Source organism: Diplotaxodon limnothrissa, linkage group LG18 (assembly GCF_057381915.1).
Source record: "Diplotaxodon limnothrissa isolate DT_005_m linkage group LG18, D_limnothrissa_male_GT1.1, whole genome shotgun sequence".
NCBI classification, from domain to species: domain Eukaryota; kingdom Metazoa; phylum Chordata; class Actinopteri; order Cichliformes; family Cichlidae; genus Diplotaxodon; species Diplotaxodon limnothrissa.
In genome coordinates this window covers 18,192,775-18,217,926 of record NC_140613.1, presented here as the reverse complement: position 1 = coordinate 18,217,926, position 25,152 = coordinate 18,192,775, and the positions used below count along the sequence as shown (strand labels likewise).

At 42.0% G+C, this 25,152-nt stretch overlaps 1 protein-coding gene across 2 annotated transcripts; it reads left to right on the top strand.

Moving 5' to 3' along the window:
* The first annotated feature begins 189 nt into the window (after window positions 1-189).
* Window positions 190-24,938, top strand: LOC146613410 (5'-AMP-activated protein kinase subunit gamma-1-like). 2 transcript variants are annotated; one of them, XR_014907066.1, is made up of 16 exons: window positions 190-440; window positions 1,712-1,777; window positions 3,413-3,668; window positions 12,001-12,227; window positions 14,470-14,521; window positions 16,739-16,845; window positions 18,453-18,534; window positions 19,073-19,131; window positions 19,215-19,260; window positions 20,492-20,546; window positions 20,654-20,780; window positions 21,167-21,332; window positions 21,435-21,472; window positions 21,563-21,709; window positions 21,799-21,982; window positions 23,034-24,938. XR_014907066.1 is itself a non-coding variant. In XM_085378705.1 (16 exons), the coding sequence occupies exons 1-16, from the start codon at window positions 357-359 to the stop codon at window positions 23,063-23,065; spliced, it is 1,638 nt and encodes a 545-aa protein (XP_085234831.1). In that variant the 5' UTR covers window positions 190-356; the 3' UTR covers window positions 23,066-24,938. The 2 variants fall into 2 exon arrangements, 1 of the variants encoding a protein (XP_085234831.1); XM_085378705.1 differs by having other exon boundaries at window positions 21,799-21,892.
* Window positions 24,939-25,152: the final 214 nt, after the last annotated feature.

The following is a 25,152-nucleotide window of genomic DNA, read 5'->3' as shown; positions in this document are numbered from 1 at the left end:
CCGAGGCGAAAAGGACCGCGGGAGGTCTCAGTTTCCTCTTCTGAGGAGGGTGGGGTTAAATACAGTGTGACATAACACCTGTAAGCAGTCCTCGCTGTTGCACGCCTTCTAATTTTTTGTGAACATGTGTGTGCCCTGCCTCTCTCTTTTTTTTTTTTTACGGCCAAACCTACTTCCTGGTGGATGAGGCAGCTCCTCAGTGTTGTCGAGGCTAAAGGGAAGGTGGAGGCGGCTGTAGACGGTGTGCAGAAGCGATACAGCAGTTTTTATCCCAGTACACTTTATTAGTAGTATTTTGTATTTTTATTTTTTAAGGTGTTGCGCGTTTGCAGGAAAAAAAACCCCCAAAACAAAACATGGGAAGCACGGTGATGGAGTCCAGCAAGGGGAGCTCAAAGAAAATACCAAAGAAGAGGAGAAGTCTGCGGATTAACATGCCAGTAAGTCGGTGAAGTATCAAATAATTTGGCTTCTTACTGAGACTCTATGGTGGGGTGGGTGGGGTAAAAGGCTGTAACTTTGAGTGGGCTTTAGCCGATTTCGGTGCATCGCAGTCTGCGAGCGCACGCGACGCATAAGAGCGTGCGTGACTGACAGTTGTCTCTGAGTCAGGACTTGGTTAATCTGTCCTAATGGCATGTAAACGCTCCCTATAAACACTCAAAAACGTGTTTTGCCTCTTTGCATTGAGCATGTGCAGCAGTTCTACCTTTATTGTGATTGTAGCCACCTCCCATGTTAGGGCTGCAACTATTGTTTACATATCATGTTTACAAAAATTTGTTATTATGCCAATAATAATTGTGGGGAAAGAAAAATCCCAACACAGAGTCCCTGGTGAGATCCTGTTTTTCTAATGCAAACCCAACATTATTCGGTCTACTCTGGCACAAAAACAGGCGATGACACTGCTGATCTAATACGGCCCTGATTTACAGTTTTCTCTGTTTATTAAACTGGGTAATAACTATTTGCAATTGTGTAATCATTTTCTGCACAAGCTCCACAAAGCCTAGTTGTTATTGCGGGAGGCTTTATAGCTTTATTGTACCTCATGTTTCAAAAACAATTTGGTCACTCTGTCCTGACAACTGCTTCTCTCCTGGTAGCATTTGTTTTTGCATGGATCCACTATCAGATCCAGTGTGCTGCATAATTTGCTCGAGAATAACAAATGGACAAGTGCAAAATTTCAGCTTTATAGGCTGGAAAAACCTTCCCAGTGTGGCGTAAACCTTATGAATGCAGCTCTGTTTCTGTGGTTAATGCTCAAGTGTTAGATGTTGGAGCTTTCCATCGCTATGTGAACTTCCCCATTCTAAAAAAAATCATGGTGGAAAGTCTATTACAGCTGCATAAAAAATAAAATAACAGTACAGCTCTGCAAACTCGCCTAGTTACGTCTGTGCAGTTAAAACTGCCTTTCTGCAGCAACATGCATGGCATCATCGGCCTGAAGTGTAATGTCAAAACCAGCCCACAGTATGGGGAAGAAGAGTTTTGCCTTTCATTGTCCTGCAGAAGTTTCCGCAGTGGCAACACATGTTTACCTTCTTTTTGAATGTCAGGCTAAGAGTCAAAAGCAGGTGGGGTTAACCTATTTTCACGTAAAAGCGGACAAAAGGACATAAAGTGTCAGTTTTATGTTTCTGTTGTGTTTCCGGGTGAAGTTTGCTTTATCCCTGATGCTCAGATCTCTCTTCATGTGCAGGATTTCGGGGCGTTTAATGCCCCTCAAGTGGAGACGAGTGGCTCAACCAAAAGCGGAGCCCACACGGTACATTTTGAAAGATTTTTGTGAAATGATTCATTCACCTGCCAACTGTTCTTTTTGTTTTCCTGAGCTTGCTTTTCTTGCCACGCATCTATCTGCTCATTAAATGTGAATTTGCAAGAGCAAAATATTAGACAAGGTCATCCTCTCCAATTCTGCCAACCCGCACTGGCTTACAGTAACATTACTCCCACAGTGTCCAGGCATAGCACCAGCACATACAGGAAATTGATTTTTCTAAAAGAAAGCAGTCTCTTCCTACTGTCTCCTCCAGTTGATTTGAATAGGAACCAACTAACCATCCACTGTTACCTCATATCAGCCAAGATGCATATTATCTCAGTAATATTTGCGTGGTGCAGGTAAAAACCTGCATCGCCTTGTGTTTTGTAGGAGCAGATCTGTATCCACGCTAAACCCTGATAGCTGGTTCACTTGCCTTAACAGGCTCTTGCACAATGAAAGGGTGAAATTTGTTGGCAAACAACAAAGATGGGTGTGTGCTCTCCGATAGTTAGGGGATTGGTTTGAATAAAAATGTGTTTGTGGAGCAGGACCAGCCCTTAGCGTACGGCAAAACGGAGCTTCTTCTTGATTTCTTCTTCTTTTTGAGTTCTAGTATTAATATCAGACATCTTTTTTATGTCCCATTAGACCCCAGTGTTTATTTTCTTTTTCTCTCCACAACATGCAGTTTATCTGTTTCGGTGGGAGTAATTATTCTCCACAGACTGTTACTGCAACACCCCTGTTGCATTTAACTGTTTTCAGTAATAACAGCCCCTGAGCCGGAGATCCCTGCATAATCAAAAGCTTCACTGTATGGCGAGCCCACAAACGGTTAAAAGATTTGTTGTTGGCACATCCAGAGCAGGCAGCCGTCAGCGGTGGGAGGAGGCCCTCTCTATCTCCAGCTAGATTGGCTGCCATCTCTCGTGTTTTGTTTTGGTATGGGCACAGCAAAGAGAGAAGGATTTCTCCATCTGTTTACACGATATCGACCTTGCAAAGACACACTCATAAACACAGAAGGCCCAACTGAAAAATATTGTTACCGCAGTTTTAAGTAAGAGGAGTGCTGATCGTCTGATAGTGGATGTTATGGTGTCCTTACTGATTTGTCATATCACGTGGCGCTCCTCCGAACTGCATACCATGGCAACATAACAGAAAGACAGGTTTTGCACAATAAGGCACAGTTCTTTGTAGAAAAACAAATATCTATGCGCTCATGCATCACTTGTTTTTTTTCCCTGGTTGTTAGAATGTGTACTGATCAGTATTTTTAGTCTTTATAGTGTCTTTTACCACAACTGTAGTGTGATTGCACATGTGCCTTATTGCAGCTTGCATATGAAACTTCTCATACTGCTCTTTAGGAGACACCATTAATTGTCACAAAGCGACCAACTATACAAAACTTGTTTTGTTTTTTAAAAAGGAGAAGTGACCAAAGAAGTGCAATCAGCAGCTGTCATTTCACAATAAATCTCTTCACTACTTTTGCTTTTTTCAGTACAGCCCCTTGCTTTGCACTGCACTTGCTGTCTCTCATAACAGTGGCTACACGCTTAAACGTAAACCATGCAATTGCAAATGTGCATAAATAAATAAATCTGCTTTCTTATTATCTCTCAGGGAGAGCGACTCATTCGTTCAGCCAGCCCCATCAAAGGAGGTTCTGCCAAGAGCCCGGACGTCACCACACTGCCTCCGTGTCCCCAGTCTGCTCCAGTTCAATCAAAGCCAAATTCAAGTTCTCCCAAAAGTATCTTCCCTTATCCCTCCCATCAGAACTCCCCTAAGTCCCCTCGTCGACTGAGCTTCAGCGGTATCTTCCGGTCGTCCGGTTCTCCCTCTTCGAGCATCAAACTCTTTTCCAGAACCAGGAGAGGTAAGTAGAAATGCAAACACTGCACTGCCTGCAACCTGCTTGTTGCACTGCAGTGTTCATGAATCCATTGTTGGAATCTTTGTTTTAATAGTTTTAAGAATGCATGGAAGAAACTTGTGCAAATATTTGAAGTCCTCTTTTAAAGCAGAGTTCTAAGAGGAAGACGCTTGTAAAGGAAGTAAGACACAATAGATGAAACTGTCATTTCAAAGATTATTTGGTTTTCCTGCTGTACGTACATGAGGTAAAAACCCCCACACAGGAACCAAGGCGTCTGCATTTTCAGTTCATCAGTTCAGATATCAGATATCTGACAATGTCGGTTCACCTCAGGACAAAGTTCAATCAGGTGAGGTGCAGAGAACAATATTTATTTTGTCACACCAGAGAACGGCACACAAAACGGTGCGCTCCTTTTGATACCCGACTGGTTTCAGAGAACCTTTAATTCTCACAATTGCAGATCTAGTCTCTCTCCTATAGATAAATAAGAAATAAACCAAAATAACAAGAAATTTAAAAAGAAAAACACCTGTATAAATTAGACACTCATTCACCGAACCACTCCCACTACCCCTCCCTGTATCTCCTTTTATCAGCTTCCATATTTTGTAGCAATAAGGAAGTGGAGTTTTTGGTTTTCTCTGAGTAGAAAGAGAAAAAGTAACTTCTTTGTTTTGTGCCGCTCTGCAGCCAACAAGGTCACAAGTCTTGTCAGACAGATGGCCGTCGCTTGAGTGCAGACAGACATTCTTCATAATCTCCTCTCAGATGTTAACAACTTTCTCTAGGAAAAGGAAATGGTTGGCTTTGTTTATTATCAGAATTAAGTTATCATCTCTCGCCCCCCCCCCCACCAGCATTAAGCCGTGCAGGCAGTTTGTTATTAGGTTTCAAGCTCGGCATCCTTGGAGTTTGGAGTCCAGCCACAGTACGCGCATTAAAAAACTCACGAGCTGCATAATGGTAATACTGGTATGCACAAATTAGTAGAAATGAGACTGGGCAGAACAAGGTCTCATTTTATGAAGACCAGATTTAACTGGCACGTCTTTAGCTCTTGTGTCTCCATTTTTTTTGGTAGTTGGTCATTACATAAATTTAAAAAAAAAACAAAAAAACCCACCCTGCCTACATGGAAACAGCCCTGTTGGAAGCAAGCATCAAACAGCTAAAAGGATGAGTCATTGATTTTTTGGCTTGTGCAAGTACCCATTCTTCTCTGTTTCCTCGCAAAGGGTCAGTTTGGCAGAGCTGCTGGAATAGCTCTGTTAGAGCCCAGACTGTAAAAGCCAGTGTGCTCAGTTTCCTCTGGAGATTGTTATGGATAGTAACGGGGACCAAAACACACCCCAACTGCTCCATCCCTCCCATCCCAGTTGCTGGTGATTAGTAGTGTAAGATGTGGTCTGAGGCAAAACACGCTTCCTGCTCACTAATGATGTGGCTTTAGATTATTGGTGACTAATAGCGACAGAGTATTTATAACTAAATATAAAGTCACTGAGTGGGCACTTGATCTGTTCACTTTTTTTTTGGAGTAAGATGTTTTTGTAGTAACCCCAGTTTTGCCACAAGGGTGCACTGAAGGCCTAGTTTGTCTTGATTTGACTTTCAAACTAGTTCTAATGAACCTTTGTAGTCACCTCTTTTATTAACATATTTGCAAGGAAACGAGTATTTTTGCAGACGTTTGTGTGGTCTCGATCATTTACATATATCATTCATCAGGATGCAGGTTTTCATGTTTAGGTGCACTTGCTGCAAATATGACTAGAATGCTTCCTCTTTCCCCGCTGGTCTAAATATGTGTTTTCACGTCGCCTGGACATTGTCAGTCTCTCGCTGCTCAAGGCAAGTGTAGCGCTTTCATAGCCTTATCTGGAAGTGACCAGACTCTCAGGAGCTCCTCACACAGCCATGCAGAGGTTTTTTTTTTCCACCCCTCTCACTCTCTCTGTTGCTACTGTGGGCTGCTTGTTGTCGGTAAATAAAGGAAGTAGGGAGTTTCTAAATTCATAAAATGCAGGCCTTACAAGGGCACAATGACTTTATAAAGTCACAGATGAGATCAAAGGACTTTAAGTGCTTTATGGCTTTCACACTTAACTAGCTTCAAACTGGCTTGAAATGAGTGATTTTCTCTCGGTTTCTCAGTGGAATGACAGCTTTAGTGGCTTTATTCAGTGGCTGTTAGGTGATAATCACTGATATCTGAAATTCATATCAGCCATTGACCCACTGAGCAGATTGGAACACTTGCATAACATGTTAATTGAGATCTGTGCTGGGCATGCTTCAGCTAATGTGGGCAGCAAAGAGGCGGCCATCTGTTAAGGGTAGGAGAGGGTATTGAATGGAAGCTTTCTGATCAGCTGACAGAACATGGGATGCCCCCCTGCTGTCATCTGATGGGGGCAGGCCTCAGCAATCTTAAATGTCAGGCACCCGAAAATTACAACTGCCTCCACAAATGCCAGTGGTGCGTATCCTCCAGCTCTTTGGTGATGTCGAACTGCAGATTTAGAAGAATTTTAAATGAAGGAGACGTTTATGCAAGGGAACCTTGAGGTTGCGTTATCCCCACTCTCTGTTACATTGTGTTAAGACGGAGTGAAACAGATGTTCCTGTGCTGAATTTACTCTGTGAGCAGAGGGAGGGCAGTGGCAGACAGGAGGCGGGGAGATGTGCAGCTTGAGCCAATCGGTGGGGTTTCCTTTCCAGACTGGCCTCCTTTTACAGGCTGCTGACACCAGTGCTATATTAAAGTAACATCACCCACAGCTGCACCTGACAAGTCACAGCACTGACACTCCTGAGAGCAGGGGGAAATGCGCTGAAGTCTGGCCACACTTGCAATTTGCATCACTCGCAAATGGGAACATTTCTTTGCTGAGGCTCGGTGGAATTCACAGCTTTTCTACTCTCTTCTATCGAGTGTTAGACCTGCTTGCTGCTGGCTCTGTGGTTTGTAGAGTAGCTTGTACTCAGCACCCGCTGTGATTGTCTGTTTCTGTTCAGAACTAGAGAGGTACCTCCAAAAAAACAAATGCAATGTGGAACTTGACAGAACAGCTGAGGTTTGTTTTTCTCGCATAGTTATATTTTTTACCCTCTCACTGAAGGCATCCAGCTTCCAGAGGACCAACTCCTCCCTAAAAGACAACTTCAAACACAGGCGGCTGGATTTTTTTTTTTTTTTTTTTTTTTTAACCTTTACGATTTTGTTTATCTAGCAAATGGAGTGACTCTTACCTGGGGCAGTTTATGGGGCTCTTTTTGTGATGCGGATGGTCATGGTCAAATTTAGCTTAGAGCCCACCACCCACTGTGTTCCATGAAGAGGTTTGGCAGCTTGAGGAGAAGCAAGAAACGGAAGGAGCAAGATGGGCTAGGCGGGAGGCATCAGTCCGAGGCGTCCTACCTGTCTGGTAATGTGTAGAAAGACATTCAAAACAATTTCCTCTAACATTTAATTTGCTTATTATTTAGTAATTTAAAGTCAGAAAATAGTGAAAAAGAACCATTAGGATTTTTGCTGGCCAACAGCCCAAAACCCAAACCCATAACCTCATAAATGAGATACTGCAGTAAAGAGCGCTCCTGTGTATAAATATGGCTATCAGCAGGGTGATGTGATATGAAAGTAGTAGTTTAACCTCATTGTCAGGCTAAAATGGTAAATCAGTGCTGGACAAACAGAGCTGTGCTCATTACCTCAGAATATTGGCTCCTGGGTAGCTTTGCCCTAAAATGTTGTATAAATTCCTTTTTCATGGATTTTGTCCATGCTATCAACTTACAACTTTACTTACAACGGTTTCATTCACTACCTATGTTCATCTTCCCTTTAAACCAGCTTGGTTCTCATTGGCTACACTGCAAAACAGAAGATTACATCAGCAGGTCGGTGGGTCTTTTGTGCTCACTGCCAAAATCTGTGTACAGATTAAAGAGGAGAAAAAACTTTAAATAATAAGGAAGTCTGCTTTAAGATGAAAATGCAAAAGTTATATGTATTTATTTTATTGTGATCCTGTCATTATGTCATAACGAAGCAATTTATAGGCACTCAGCCTGATGTAGCATCGCTTCATTGTCCTTATTTCTGTCCCAGGGGAGTTCAGAGTAGCTGCTCCATTTGGAGTGTTTCATTAAAATAGTCAGGAAGTATTTCAGCTTAAAGCTTAAGCAGAGATAATCAGAACACACTGAGCTGAATCGTTTAACACATCTCCTTACATGTGGGTGAATCATTTACATTTATGTACATCATTCAGGTTTTCACGATTGAACGCAAGCCGTGGAAAACGAGAAGTAATAGAGATGCCAAACGAAAATACCAGATCACCATTGGAGATGTAATGCAGTTTTTGTGATGTGTTTAGTTCGTGTTAGTAAAGCACTGAGGGTCATTTTTGTGGTGTTCAAGTGGCGCTTTATCGCAAACTTCACAGCTCCTGATTTAGAGCCAGTCTGACCTCGGCTGAGTAGACGAGAGGAGCAGAGTCCTCTGTCGTAATGACTCATGTCCATATGTGGCTGTATGAAGTTCACTGTGGGCACTGTGGGCCTCAGCCTGACCCATAGGTCCTTTGACGCCGAGCATCTACACTGCGTAAACCATGTCGCTTATATTAGTCACCGCACCCTTAAGGAGGTAGACACCTGCGTGTAAAAATTCTTGTCAGAGCCAATTAGATACCAGTTTGCTACTCGGTAATGCTGTGTACATGAGTTTCTACTGTCAGTAGTACACTTGAGATTTTGCTAACCTATCGAAGACCCCAATTGTCAAATTCTTCTTGTTCCTAGAAAATTATTTAAACCCTCATGGGTGATTGGTGTCATGACTGCAAATCCCTACCATCTCTACAAGCTACACCTTATACTTTTACTTGTCTAAAGGCTGCAGAGCCATGTTGTTTTTTGGAATAAAACTGTTCTTCAAGAACTGAACTCTCTATCAGTTAGTCTGATAACTGAGTTGACAGGCTGACAAGAGGTTAAAAATCAGAAAATAGTGAAAAATGTCATCGGGATTTTATAAATCACAAGAATATGGCTTTGCATTTCTCTTTTTCGTCTGACTTGCAAACCCAAAACTGTTAAATTTATTATGATATAAAACAAACAAAGAGCATATTCGCATAATTCAGATGCTGGAACGAAATCCTGTTTGGTATTTGTGCTTGAAAATACACTAATCAACAAATTAGGGTGTTACTGTGATAAGGAATTGGCACTTTCATTATCAGGTTAAAGAGAGATGATAAATTACTGCTGCTTTTATCTCCCTGCACACATAGATTTTCACTTTTAGATGTAATAATAAAAAAAAAAACCTGTTAGATGGACTGCTTGCAGCAAGGCATCCATTTCCTGTTTCCTGGGTTTGGGCTAGCTGCCCCTTATTAACTGGGCTAAAGAGAAGGCTCCCAACCCCGCTGTTATCTGCTCCTGTGGAATGTGCCACAACAGCGTGGCTAAAATAAGAAGGCTACACAGCGGAAGCAGGACACACCAGAGAGGCCACGCCAACTAAATGTCAAGAGATAGTGTGGAGTGCGCTTGGACAGGCCGAGCAAAAATGTTTGCTTGAAACACTGAGCCTCCTTTAAGAAAAGATATCTTATAACTTGAGTTAATCATTACCAGTATTAGTTTTTGATTATGAGGCATGTAATTACTGTTTTTTTTGTTTTGTTTTTTTAACAGGTAAAGTAACAAATCCACACCGACGCCAATACACAGACTTTAAAGCTGACTCATTTGGAAATACAGCTTACTAAGTTTACAGTGGTCATGCTTTATTTCCTAGGAATATTTAAATATAAATACTGACTAATGCTGATGCTTGCTTGAGACCGACTGTCAGTAATAACCGTTCTGGATGTCCCGTGCTGTAGGCCTTGTAATCTGAACCGTTTGCTCCACATCATGCATGTCACTCATTGTCTGGCCTCAGAAATATGTCACTGGGATGAGGCCAGTGCAGCGTGAGTGTCGCATGTCACCCTGCGTAAGATCGTGGGCGCCTGATGTGAAAAGCGTGTGTGGTGGCTGTCATGTGACACACACCTACAATCTGACACTTCACCGGGAGGAGCTGCGTCACGGACAGCTGACTCTCACAGTGGAGTTATGTTTAATGTGGCTGCTTATGTTGTAATCGGCGTGGTTATGCTCGAGGGACACAAAGAACAAAAGAAAGACCTTCTTTTCTCCAGTTACACTCCTGACACTTTATTAGGTACATCACGCAAATACTAAGCTGGCCCTCTTTTTTTTTTTTTTTGTCTTCAAAACTAATCCAAGAAAATATTTTGGTTCATATTAACGTGATAGCGCCACCGAGTTGGTCCTGTCATTCCACCGCATCCCGAAGGTGCTTCATCAGATTGAGATCTGGTGACTGTGGAGGCCGTTTGAGTACAGTGAACTCATTGTCATGTTCAAGAAAACAGTTTAAGATGATCTGAGCTTCGTGACATGGTGCGTTATCCTGATAGAAGCAGTCTTCAGAAGATGGGTACACTATAGCTGTAAAGGGATGACCATAGACCTGCTGTTTTCAGCAGTCAGCAGCTGTCAGGTCTCTGCAGTCATGTTGAAGAACATGTCACAGGTTTAATTACAGTTTAGATTCGGTGGTTATAGAGACACAGCCACTTAATTAATGAACTTGAATATACCTCATGAAAGTCTATGACTTATGAGTCAGTATCATTTATATTTAAAGTGTGGCGTAAACATAGGAGTAAAGAAAATTACATTTTCAGTGTACGTGAACAAAAATCGTATTAAAATAGCATTAAATAGCTTTCAAATCCATTTTTATTCTACTTCTGCTTGTGTTTTAATCTGATTAGTTTCAGACATTCACATTTAATTATAACGACATGCATCAAATTCAGCGTTAATGAGTTTCCAATCCAAAGATGAGTAACAGGAGCTCAGCTTTTGGACTCAGGATTCAAGCCTGATTCCCTCTCAGCACAGCAGACCTGGAGTGTGTCTGACTTAAAGTGAGGACGGGGAAATGTTAACACCAAATACCAAGACACTAACCAGGCTGAGTTTCAGATGGACTAACAAAAACAAAAGACTTTATGCACCCGCACAGGTGTTTCCACTTCTTGCTAATTAGACTTCAGCTAGACTGTAATTACATCCCACACAGTCCCGAGAGGACGTCTAACACGACGGAAGAAGTGAAACCCACAAACACCAATGTGGGCTTTTGTTTGTTTGTAAATGGATAATTCAGGCATTTCTATCTTAGTACCATCCATTTTCTTCTAATTCAGGGACTTGGGATGGGATCTGCAGCCTATCTCAGCAATCAGAGGTGGGGTACACCCTGGACAGGTTGTACATACACGGACAAACCCCACTAAGTGCATATCTTTGGACTGTGGGTGAAGACAAAGAATGTACAAACTCCACACAGATGATGGATTTGAACCCAGGACCTTCCTATTATGAGGCAACAGTGCTAACCATACAATTTAAATGTTTTATGGTTATAATATTTACAATGATGAATAGTGTTTTCTTTTTTCCCCCACTGTGACCCACATTAGATCAACTGGTATTTAAATTGTGCTTTTCTAGTCTTAGTGACCACTCAAAGTGCTTTAGGCTACCAGTCATATTAAACCATATATTCATACTTTCAGCGCTTCAGCTTCCTCGCATCCATGGCCTATATAGAGTCTTTGGCCTGTGGGAAGAAGCTTGATTATTTGGAGGACGTGTATGCACAGGGAGAACATGGAGACTACTGCTCCACCATGCCACCCAGCGGGTGCAGAAACTCTTTTAAGCTTTTCTAGTTCAGTTACTCTTTATTTGATGTCATTGCTGCTTTTCAGGCATAAACTTGAAGATTTGCAGTTGAATCAGTGTCATATTTTTCTTTAATCTTCAACATGCTCCCACTTGTCTATTAAAGCTTGAATATGTTGCTAATTTCATGACTGAAGTCGATTTTACAGCTGTCTTTGAAATGTTGATTTTCTAGTGCTGTGTATCCCTGTGTAAAAAAAACAGGGCCACTAAAGCTTTATCTCAGTATCTGTGTTATTTCTCAGCTCATGGAAATCTCCTAGTTCAGATCGCTTTTGCTCCTCCGTTTATTGCCTATGACAGCGTTGACGGCATCTGCAGCAGCCACCACTGTAGCACCTCCTTCTCCAGCAGCAATGCTTATCATAGACGTCAATCAGCGCTGCGTCTCGGTGTTGCTGAAAGTGCGGTATGGATTGACATCCAGAGAAACAAGAGATAAGCTGAGATATCTATTTTGGACTCTGTATCTCTCTTCAGCCTCTGGACTCTCTACACCACCCCACACCCCAACCCAGGCATCCAGCCAACCAGTGTTCACCCAGGTGGCCCAGCAGAGCGGCCCCAGCCCTGAACGCCCGGAGCAAAGCTCTCGCTCTCGTTCCCTTTCCACACCTCCGGACACAGGACAGCGCCTCAGCCTCCCTTCTGCTAAACCCCCAATCCCTTCATCGAGCCCCGTGCCACCTTATTCTACCTCACAACAAGTGAGTCAAAAAAGATAAAAAAATCTATTTTAAGAATTTATCTTTGACCCAGGGCAATTCAGCCAATGCCTGTGAGCTTTAACTCTTAAAAGAGTGGAAGTTAGAGTGAGTCTTTCAGATGGTTTGCTGCACATTCCTGCACCAAAATAAACAAAACATAAGCCAGACTTCATGTACAGCATCTCAAAACTCCAGATACAGATCAATGATGCTATAACTATGCAAGGTGGAAGTTTTTGGAGAGAGCGCTACAAGTTCACAGGCATTGACTGAACTGTCTCAGGGATCAGGAATTAACTGCATGAAATATGTGTGTTTAGGTCAACAACAAGGCTACTGAGCCATATCCTCCTTCCTTGCAGGTAAACTAATTTTTGCACCGGTTCAGTGTTGGCAACAAAAAAAGACTCCATGGGAAGCTGATAACTATTTTTTTCCCTTTGTGCCTGAATAACAGTGGCTTGCATGTCTCCCATCTATGAGTCATGTGCTCATGAGTTTATCTGCAAAGTGGTGTACAGAAGGCAGAGATGCAAATCCTTTTAATTCAGGTTCGCTTTTCCTCAAGCCTTGCTCTTGCGTCAGCAGGACTTTGTTTGTACCATAAGCTCTGAGCTGCTCTAGCTGCAGAGGAGAGGGTGTAAACATTGTCTTGACATAACTCAAACAGCTTTCAGTGTCAGCTAAGCCGCTGCATAATTGACTGTAACCGGAAAAACAGCTGAGAACAAGTTCAGTCTTTGTCACAAGACTTTTCACTGAAGGTTTATTTGGATTCTGACAGCCTGTGTCTGGATTTTATACCAGATTTCTTTGAGCTAGAGAGGAATTACTCCATCGCTCACTGTGCTGCTTTAATGAATAATTATCCGAAGACCCGTCTACTTTGAGTGATTGTGGATTCTGTGGAACGATGGTAAATCAATATTTCATCACCAGTGTTGTATACGGTTGGTATTAACACCCAGGGACACACGATTGTGGTTGGAGGGCGATGAGCCGGTGCGGGTCAGCTCCTCTGCACTTCCTCTGTCATACCTTAAGGGAGACTTGGAAAATAAGTTGTTGCAGTTTACATGTTGGCCAGAAGTGATTAAATTCATAGATCCGCGCTTGTCTGCTTCTCCGTAGTTCTCCTTTATCCCAAAAGCGGTGCCTACTGCGATGCCGCAACCAGAGATTTATGAAAGTGCAGGGGTAGTTTTTTTTTTTTTTTTTTTTTTTTTGGACAAGAGAAGCGCTGTGTCACCGTTGCAGGGCAACACCAGGGGGGAAGGGGGTGGGGGCTGTTGAACATCCACGAGTAGGCATGCGGATGCTCTCCCGTTGTGCTGCAGTGGCTTCTTGTGAATATGTGCTTGCAAATTAGGAGCCAGGAGAAATCGGGTATCAACAAGCGCACTTTGAGTATGCAAATATCTCAGCATGACACAGCATATTTTCGGCTGGCTACTGCACTGTGCTGTCAGGGAGAGGGAGTCAGCACAATCTGCATGCCATATTCTCGGGCTCCTACTACAAGGACCCCAAAGAGTTGCTTTAGTTCAGCCATGTGTCTCGTTATGTCTGAAGAAATTATCTCTGTGGATGTGACAAAGGAATCCCCAGCTTCTTGCTGCTAAGCAACACAAGGGATTTCCTTATATGGCGAAGCACCCAGGTTGCGCTGCACGGAGGGGTGTGTCCTGAGCGCACGGTGCTTTCTATCTGTACCCCCGCCGACTCCCCCCCACACTCTTCGTGCCAGCGACTGTTATTGTGGTGAGTTTAGCAGATTGAGGCTTTAACAATGAATTGAGCCGATTCGTTGCAGCTGGATTACTGCTCACGCGTCTGTGCAGTGGCTGTATGAGCAGCGTTGGTTTCCTCCGCTGCAGCAAATGGATCAGGACTGTTCCACTGCGAGTTTTTAAGGGGGTGTGTGCGTGTGTGAGAAGTCTAATATTGTGCCGCTAAAGTTGTACCTCCTCTGCGCGAAGGTTCTTATCGCGTTACCTGCGTATATTTAGCGGACCTGTTGTAGGTTTACGTAATCGGTACAGCGACAGGATCGCACGTTGCGGTTTAGTAGTTTTGGTTGTTTTGCGCACCGCGTTCGGTGCGATCACAGTCTCCTGGGGCCGCTGGGGAAAAAGTCGGCGTCGCTGCTGCGCTCTCACAATTTACAGCAAAGTTTTTGTGTGTGTGCTGTGGGGACTTGCTGCGCTCTTCACGGCGAACTTGTGCCTTTGCTCTCTCCTAGGTCTACAGTTTATTCGAAGGCATGCTGGAGAAACTTGATCTAGACGATGATGGTAAGTTACCAATTGCAATATTTGCTGATCTAGTGCTCACCTTTTCCTGTGTGTGTGTTTGTGCGCGTGTGTGTGTGTTTGTGCGCGCGTGTTTGTGCGCGTGTGTGTGTGTTTGTGCGCGCGTGTTTGTGCGCGTGTGCGCGCTATCTTCACCTCAATCAGTCCTGGCTCGGTATAATGAGGGTGAAGATGATCAAGACGTGTTGCCAGATTCAGGTGAATGTACCACGTTTAAAAAATAAAAAAACTGCCCCCCCCCCCGTTCGCAGTGCGCTGTGTGCGGCGCGTGTGTAGACCTGTTCACAGAGGGCCAGCTATTCATCCGAATTGTGTCAGTACCACCCTGCTGATTGCCCCCACAGACTGCTTTCTACCGGTGTGCTCTCAAAACGCGTGTGTGTGTGTGTGTGTTTGCGTTATTTGCCTCCCGTCTCCTTGTCGTCACTGTTTTAAATGCTGAGTGTTGCGGCAGCGTTGACGAATCAATGCGCATACATTTGCCCAAGAGACCATATTATAACCAATACAGACTGCTGGGTGCCAATGTATTGGGGTAATCAAAGGAGACACACACACACTCTTCACAGCATGTAGGGGAGGGTTTTAATTGGTGTGCTAACTATGTCATCTCCTTGAAATATAAAACGAATATTTATCGAAATGTTAATGAAAGCTCCTAAACCAACTTAAAATAAAATAAAGACATTTAAATTGACCTTAAGCAACTGAAATAATTTCCACGATTTTACACGATGCATTAAATCACTTATGAGCTTTTACTTGAACCTATCTGTGAATTTTCTGTCACGGCAACATGTTGCAAGGATGTTATCTCCTGCAGTACTTTCCTGTCCATGTTTTCCCACTGTTTGTGTACTTCTATGTTTAAAGCGTAATTATCTCTAAGATGGAGCACTAAAGTGGCTGTAAGTGGTTCAGTCCCGTAATGGTTAGTGTGTGTGGTGTTGTTTCCAAGCTCTCGTTTTATACTCCCTGTGAGATTTCCCCCTTCCTCTGTACGGAAATTAAAATATTACTTCTGTAGTTATCTTCTAAATATTTACTATTAGCTGACAGTGCTGGAGGAGGTTTTAAAACCGTTAGCTCTAAAACCCAATGAAAGCACCTCATTACAAATAAAATCATATCACTGGCAAATTGTGATTTAAAAATTTAAAAAAAAATTGTTCTGCAGAAAAAGTTCCCCGTGAGTGTTATATGGATATTTTAAATACTGTAGATTAATTTGAACACAAAGTAACTTATAGTCTGTAGAATCACATGTTTGTAATGTAGCTGTACTGTAGGACCACAAATCTTGAAATAACTGGTTCAGAAACACAGACATGCCTCCTGGTATTGAGTTCAGAGTCTGAAGACTCTCCCAAGTGACGTAGGACAAAATAAAGGATGCACTCTGAACAGGTCAGCAGTCTGTTGCAGAGTACATTAAATATATATTTTTTTAAAAATGAAGGTGATGTCTTAGCTAAATATCTGGTTAAACTTTATTTGGTCCCCCCCCAACTGATATTATACTGAAGGTGGTGGTGGTATCTGCACCACCAGACATTGTAAGAGCTGACGTTTGGTCTCCATTATCAGGACTTTCTTTAATAAGGTGCTAAATGAGTTATTAAAGACTATTTTACATAACACTTTGACCTCCTCTAGATTACACATGTTGACCCTGTTGGTTAGTAAGAGAAAACTTGTATTACGCTGATGAATCAGAGAAACCGTTTACTTGGGGTTGCTAGCTCTGTTTCTACACAAAATACAGCACCCTATGCAGAGCCAGCTTGCCTGAGATTTATCCACAATGTGCAAGTGCAGACAACTAGAAGCAGCTGTTGGTCTCCGAGCTTGACAAGCTCAGTCCATTTTTAACAGGACACGAAATAACTATGAAATCTAGACGCAACAGTTTTCAGTGAAACCAGATGTAAGCGGAGTTGCGCCTGTTTCCAGAGACAATTGTGGCCACAAGATGGCGCTAATGTAAAGGATGGATGTAAACTGGCACGTGAGCAGCTTTATGACAGAATGTTGTATTGATATGAAAGGAGAGATTGCTTTCACTTTACTATGTTTTAAATGATGCCAATTTTTAGATTTTACTAAACGAGCACAGCTTGCTTTGCTTTTTTGATAGAATGACACTGGTCTGGAAGTGTTTTCACACTGGTTTTATTTATTTTTTGTTTTGTTTCGCAGCTGCTGAACCCGAGAGTGATATTTACATGCGCTTTATGAAATCCCACAAGTGCTATGACATCGTCCCCACAAGCTCCAAGTTGGTTGTGTTTGACACAGCACTCCAAGTAAGCACAATAATATGCTCTGTCCTTTTGACTGCAGACAAAGCTGTTATGACTTTTTGTTGTTGTTGTTGTTGTTTGGTTTAAAAACCGAAGCAGGCACTCAGGCTAAGTTAATGTTCAATAAACTAAGCTGAAGTATTTTACCTCTCAGCAGTTTCTGTGAAGTGGCTGATCAAACTGTCATAAAGCTGTTAAACACTAATCCTCGAAAGTCTTTGATGCGTAGATCTTTAACTACTAAATGCACTAAGGCAATGGGTTAATAATCCTTATCTAAAACCAAGGAAAACTAATGTCATTGAGAGGTACACTACACAAGAGATTTTGAGTACTGTTCTACTTAACATGACAATAAGACTGCAATTCAGGATTAATTTTCATGTATCTAATCTAGTCTGTGAAATACTTGGATAGCTCTTCATGTCATATTAAAATGTTGTGGTTTTGACAAAAAACACTACAAGACCTAAAAGAAAACCTATACACTTCATTAGGTACACCTGTTCAACGATTAATGCAAATATCTAATCACTCAATCATATGCCAGCATCTCAGTGCGTTTAGGTATATAGACATGATCAAGGTGACCTGTTGAAGTTATGCATCAGAAAGGGGAAGACGGATGACTTTAATGACTCTGAAGGTGACATGGTGGTTGGTGACAGATGAACTGGTCTGAGTATTTCAGAAGCTGATCTCCTGGAATTTTCCCACACAACCGTCTCTAGAGTTTAGAGAGACTGGTCTGGAAAAAAATAAAATATCCAATGAGAAGCAGTTCTCTGGGTCAAAATGGCTTATTCATGTCAGGTCAGAGGAAAATGGGCAGACTGCTTTAAGCTGATAGAGAAGGTAACAAAAATAACCACTCGCTACGTAAAATGTAAGAAAAGCATCTCTGAGCACCATGGGTTGAACCTTGAAGCAGAATGCCACACCAGGTGCCTGTTGGATAAGAACAGAGGCTAAAATGTGTGTGGGATCACCAAAACTGGACAGTAGATGGGAAAAATGTTGTCTGGTCTGATGAGCCTTATTTTCTGCTGCAAAATTACAATTCTAGTATCAAAGTGTGGCGTAAACAAGATGAAGTTCAGGCTGCTGTGGTGTAATGGTCTGGAGACATTTTCTTGGCACACTTTAAGCCCCTCAGTAACAATTGAGTGCTTAAACAACACAGAGTACCTGATTATTATTGCTGACCATGTCCATCTTTATGGTCATCTTTATGACCACAGTGTACCATCTTCTATTACCTGCTTCCAGCATCATGTCACAAAACTCAAATTATCTCAAAACTTGTATCTTGAACTTGATTGTTCAAGAAACGCGTTCACTGCATTCAAGTAGCCTCTACAGTCACCATATTTCAGTCAAGCCGAGCACCTTTGAGATGTGGTGGAACAGGAGATTTACATCGTAGATGTGCAGCTGACAAAATTACTGGGCAATGTTTCCAGCAGATCCAACCCAGTACTATGAAGGTGTAACTAATAAAATAGCCGGTAAAGGTGTATCGGTTTATGATAGGCGTTAACTCCTAAGAGTTCACAGAATAATAAACAGAACAGTCACCACCTGCAATCAATTCAACGTTTCTTTGGCAGGTTAAGAAAGCCTTTTTTGCCCTGGTAGCCAACGGTGTGCGGGCTGCTCCACTATGGGACACAGAGAAGCAAAGCTTTGTGGGTAAGAAACTTGACAAATACCCCTTTCTTATTGTTCACTAAATAAAATACAGTTTATTGAAGGACCTGCTATTTTTATTTGGGTTTTTTTTTTTTTTTTTTGACATTTAAAAAGCTTCCCCATCAAAGATGCAGTCAATTGTGGTCTGTATTCGACTTTTACACATTTTACCGTGTGAGTATAAGTTCAAGAGTTTAAGTTCTTGTAATAGAGTTGTATAATAAGCTATAAAATGCAGAAGAAATCCTGTATTAAGAATTTAGATGAGAAAAAGAAAATGAGAAAAACATCTCTGTAAACTTCTGTCACTACAGTGGTGTCAAAAGGCAGAGCAGAGGTGAATTGGATTTGCTGTGCTTTACTGAAACGACTTGTGATGAATAATGAATGCAGAGTCAGTGTGAGAATAAAGCTGTGGTGTGCTGTTTAGACCACGCCCTTATAAGCGCTGTCTCTACCCAGCTGCACGCAGGCTTGGCTCTGTGTTGTTATTCATTATTTCAATGTGATTTTTTTTTAATGCCTGTTTTCATTGCAGGAATGCTGACAATCACAGATTTCATCATCATACTACACAGATACTATAAGTCACCGATGGTAGGTGCAGGTCACAGCTAAGGCGTGTGAGATTTACCCCTCGTTCCACCAAGACGTACAGTTTTCTTTTGGTTCTCTTTCAGGTGCAAATTTATGAACTAGAGGAACATAAGCTCGAGACGTGGAGAGGTAAGTGCTTGTTCTCCTGTGGTGCATGGATATTGTAAGGGTTTCTTTCATTTTTACCAAAAAAAAGAAAAGTGTGAAAATGAATAAATACCTGACTTGGACTGAGGCTGAAGGAATGCTGTTTGTCTGTTTGGGAGTGTGGAAAGGATTAAAAAAGAAAAGTCAGTGTGATACACGAGAAAATTCCACCTGACCCAAAACTATTTGTACTTGTTTGTATCCAATGACACGCTGATAATAAAAATGAAACCCCATTAGACCAAATGATTCCTTAATGGATAAGACAAATGATGTCAAACTTTCCACTAGAAAGAATAACATACAGTCATGTGAATGCAAAGGTTTTCACAGGACTCTGTGCAGTCATGTGGAAAAACTAAGTACACCCTTACTGTGTACACAGGAATTAAGAGTAGCAGCTGGGTGCTGATAATGAAATGCTCTTTATTAATTGATGATCAGTAATTTTGATCACCTCTGTAAAAGCAGATTTGCTTTTACTGGTCTGGAGCATTCAGGTGTGTGTTAAAACAGTGCTACATTGGCCCATTGGCAAAATGTCCCCAAGGTCAGACTGCACAGTGCTCAGAGAAACTGCCAAAAACCAGGCGCTCAGACTCGGGTTTTTGAGAACTCTGCGAGCCTCGAGTAGCATGTTAAAGTTCATCACGGTACAATTAGAAAATGACTGAACACTTATTACTTGTTTGGAAGGGTTGCCAGAAGTCACGCATGAAGGCCAGCGGTCCAACAGCTAAAGCTGGGTCATGCAACAGGAAGTGTTCCCAAACACAGCCGCAAATCTGCAACAGAATGTCTGAAAAAGTGCAAGAATAAAGGTGTTGCAATGATTCAAAGTCCAGCCCTCATCCTTATTGAAGTGCTGTGGCAGTTAAAAGAGCTACGAGTACCCACAAACGTCAATTAACTCAAACCGACGTTATAAAAAGAAAGTGCTCCAAAATTCCTCCCCAACAATGTGAGAGACTGATAAAGCCATAGAGAAAATAATTACTTCAAGTTGTTAAGGCTAAAGGCGGTTCCACAAGCTGGTGAATTATGGGGTGTATTGCATAAAATCCTGTGAAAGGTGTTTTTTCATTTGACTGTATGAAAAACACTGAGCAAATAATTAAATTCTTGTTTGTTTTTTCTTTTAAATATATGGATGCATATATTGTCTGTGTAGAAGTGATTGTAAGCCACCATTGTTTTGTTTCCTGCCTTGCAGAGGTTTACCTTCAAGCAACATTCAAACCTCTGGTGAACATATCACCAGATGCAAGGTATGTTTTCAGAAGGAATAAAATGTGTAATGTCTCGTTACGTATTTGTGAGTGAGAGGATTTTTTATTTTTTATTTTTTTGCAACTAACGTCTGCTGTGCTTGCAGCCTATTTGACGCCGTCTACACTCTCATCAAAAACAAAATTCACCGGCTGCCTGTCATCGACCCCGTTACAGGGAATGCACTTTATATTCTCACACACAAGAGGATCCTCAAGTTCCTCCAGCTCTTTGTGAGTCCAACCCATCAGCTTGCATTAGCATGCATAAGATCAACGTGGTTTATTGATTTTTTTTAAATTTATATAGGTACAAATGTGTATTATGAACTTTAGATGGGCTTTTAAACTACATACATGATTCAATAAGAAACAAACCTTTTTTTTTCTTTTTTTAAATTTGTTTTAAGCATGAAAAAATCAGAACAACATATAGAGCAATACAGGGCACAAACTGATTAAGATTATGCAGGCTGGAGACCTTCAAGGTGCTTTCTCTAGTCTTCTCTCACTTTCACTTAATTGGCTCCCCCTAGTGGTCAACTTTTTAAAAGGAAGAAATTGGATGAATTGTTTTGACGTCTTCCTGCCTCTTCACTACGAGTGTTTGTGTGCCTCAGATGTGTGAGATGCCAAAGCCAGCTTTTATGAAACAGACTCTTGGCGAGCTGGGCATCGGAACATACCACGACATTGCTTTCATCCACCCAGACACACCCATCATCAAAGCACTCAACATCTTTGTGGAGCGGCGAGTGTCTGCTTTGCCTGTGGTGGATGACTCCGGTGAGACCACAAACTTCAATACTGGCATCGTGTACCTTTTTATCAACGCAACCTAATCAACTTTATACTGATTAGATTTTTTTTTTGTTCCTTTTCTTACAGGCAAAGTTGTGGATATTTACTCCAAGTTTGATGTGATTGTAAGTTTAAACATACCGCATTTTTTGCTTTATCAAATACTTGGGGCATACTGTTGTTTGGTTGTTTGTTGATTGTGTTGTTGTGTGTAGAACTTGGCTGCTGAGAAGACGTACAACAATCTGGACATTTCAGTGACCCAGGCTCTGAAACATCGCTCTCAGTACTTCGAAGGAGTTATGAAGTGCCATAAAATGGAAACGATGGAGACCATTGTGGACAGAATAGTCAAAGCTGAAGTAAGACACAGAGACGCTGGATTCAGTTCCTCAGGCGTAGCCCCACTGCTGATTTCCAGCTCACCTGTAACTGTGCGTTATTGCTCCAGGTGCATCGGTTGGTGGTGGTGGATGAGCGCTCCAGTATCGAGGGCATCGTTTCCCTGTCAGACATCCTTCAGGCGCTGGTGCTCAGTCCTGCAGGTATAGATGCTCAGCATTGCTAGCGTCAACTCCCCCTCTGCCCTGGACCTTGAGCTCTCTCTCCCCACCTGCCCTCTAACCCTGCCAGAGGTAGGAAACATGCCTGTTTGGCTTGCAGCTGACTATCACCTGTAGCTGGCTATGAAGAGGCATGGTGGCCATTTGTCCGGTGTCCTGTTTGTCCTGCTGGCTGCAGCATTGTGCAGCAGTGTTGTGTGGATTTTTGATTTTTGTGTTTGGACAGAATGCATAGATGAAAAAACTTGCAGCCGGTTCTTGAGTAAAATTAAAAGTAAATGAGAGTTTGGTGGTTTTCAGTATACAGTGGCTTTTGTTTAGAAACAAGGAATAATGTGTAAGTAGGATAAAGGGAACCTCTGTTAACAAGGATGAGTCCACGTTAGTATCGCACTGGAATTCATTGTACACGTGCGGTACTTCAGTTTTGCAAAGGGCTTTCCACTGCGGTCCAAATGTTTGCTCCCTCCAGACACTTTAATGAACTATGTATGCTCTGCTTTGCTGATGTTTGGCTTGTTTGGCCTGCAGCAAGCTCTACATTTAGTATTGATGTGCTTGAAAGAAACTAACATGCTTGCACAGTTATTATTTAATTTTTTGTGTGTGGTTTGTTCAGATTATAACCCCATCAGATAAGAGATGGTGCAAAGTACTTGAAAGAAAACGCAGCACACAGGCCTTTGTCACCTCATGAATTCTGTTTTTTAACCCAGCTCTTATTGACGTCTCTCAAGCCGTTTCGGGTTCTTCCTGAGTCTAAACAAAGTCTAGCGGGGCAGTTGTGGAGAGTTTTAAGGAGAATAAAAAAAATGTTGTTTTGATAAAACAGGAAGTTCAGTTGGCGGGATGTTGTAACAGCAGGCAGACTTGTGCTCACACACCTGCTTTTATTGACCTTGGTGTGTAACTGCAGTTACACAGAAATGGTTGTTAAAATTCCAGTCATTGGTGTCGAGCCTAATTCCAAAAATCAAAAAGAATATAAGGATCAAATTAAAGTTTAAACTCTGCTCCTGTCTCTACTGCAATATTTATATTTACTTTCCCTGTTAATTCATAACTTGTGCTCCCCCCCCCCCCCCCCCCCCCCCTTCTCCCCCTTCTTTCTTCTGCTCCCCAGATACCTGTAAGGAGGAGAACGCGACTGAATAAGATGTGGATGTATCAGCTTAAGTGGAGATGTGGTGGGAGTAATTAAATTGAAACATTAAGGTAGGGAGTGTAAGGCTGAGTGGAGCCAGGCTGAAGGTCCCAGATACCCCTGAAACCAATGCACTAATAAAGGCTTGGAACCCAAAGAGCTAGACTGCTGAGTGAAGTGGACTTCTGCACTGAAGATTGGATTTTCTTTTCTTTCTCTCCTGAATTTCTTCTTTGTTTGTTTTGTTTTGTTTTTTAACACTGATCAGATATGCATATGTTAAGGGTGTAGACACTGATCAGCTGCAACATTAGAACCACTGATGGGCGGAGTAAATATTGAGTCCAGTGTGTTCTAATTGTGTTTTGGGTTCTGACATTTATGAGGTACATAACATTCCTTGCTTGATGATTCTGCTAAAACAAGACTGATTAGACTCTAAATTAGAAGAAACGAGAATAGGTCATAGAAAAAGTGTTTGAACGTTTTTAAAAATCTGAGTTTTCTGCATGTTATTGCAGAAAACTCGGGGGGAAAAAAGTGCCAAAGATGCTCATGAGTTGTGTACAGATGCCTCAGATTAGTGGAAAGGGGCTATAGCCATCCACCAACCACCTGAACCAGCCCATCTCTGACACCCAAGGCAAAAATTCTCAGGAACACTTCAGTAAACTGCTTCCAGACTTCCCAGATCCCAATCTAATCAGTCATCCCTGGGGAGCACAGGTATGACCTGATCCACCAGGGGTTTGCCCTCATTGTATGATACCAGATAGAACAGGACACCCAAGGGTCCTGTCTCCATTCTCAATACACTACAGCAGGTTTGGTGGTGTGACGGAGACCTGCCAACAGTATTGGGACGGTGGTTCTTATGTTGTGGCTGATTCTTGTTAACACAGATAAACTCCATTACGGTCTCTTTCTGGGGAAAGTTTGGAAACGTCAACACGGGTTCTGGTGGGTTTGGGATTCAGCGTTTCGGGTTGTGTAGTTACAATCATGCTGCTGTCATCACAAGTTTAAGTCATGTAGGAAGGCGAGCGTTAACTGGTAGCAAAACCACACGTCACCTGCAATGTGGCCACTTGACGCCATTAATTGCCAGTGCCAATACAGACCTACTCAATGCCCAATATTTATTTGTGCCTTTATTTTCTTCTCTCCACAGAAATGTATGTTGTAAAATGGGTGCAATGATGAGTATGAATGTGTAATATCGAAGCAGAGTGCAAATTGTACCTGCTTCTTCAAAGGTGTGCATTAACTTGGTTGGTTTGGGGGCGGCATAAATTTAAAACTGTGCCAGAAGCATCAAGAAGTTCTGTTAAATCTTATTCTTGAAAGAAAATCCTAAATCATGCTGGCGCTGTTACGCAGTGCTCAGAGGGAGGATGCACGCTTCTGTCAGCCAGGAGTGCTTTAAGTCACGAGTGATCAATAAGAGTTAAGTATGGGTTTTTATAATGGTAACACCTGGTTCGGGAAAAAGCCTTTTTTAAATATTTGAAAAGGCCCTTTTTCTCCCCTCCTTCCCATTTATTTTCAGTAGTTTTGAATCTTCAAATCAGTCTGGTTATCTCAGCTGTAGCTCGACAGGACTCATCTCCATCTTCGAGTGTAAATAGGATCGTTTTGGGGAAATGTGTCACAGAAAGCTTTATTTTTATGAACACTGACGTGTTTGAAGAGAGACTGCAGGTTTCATGTTATTTTTGTAAATACATTGTGGCAATATGTGTAGGTCAGAGAAACTTTGTAACGGATCAACATGTACTGTAAATGTGCAAGCATGAGAAACTACACTTCAGCAGTATGAATGTTGTTTTTTTTTCTTTTGTTTTCTTTTACTTTTTCTATTTTTCTGGCTGCAGAAAAATAAAGAGACACTGAATGTACTGTAAGCCATGTTTTTCTTTTTTTGAGGGGGGTGGGGGTTTTCATGCATGTTAGGGGTAAAAAGTAAGATCAAACTTACTAGGCTAGATGCTCCACAACGTGAACTCTCACAAGACTTATTGATCCTGGAGCGGTCGATATTGAAGCTCAACTCAGCTGTATTTTTATAGCATTTTTCATGCGCACATTTCTAGTGCTT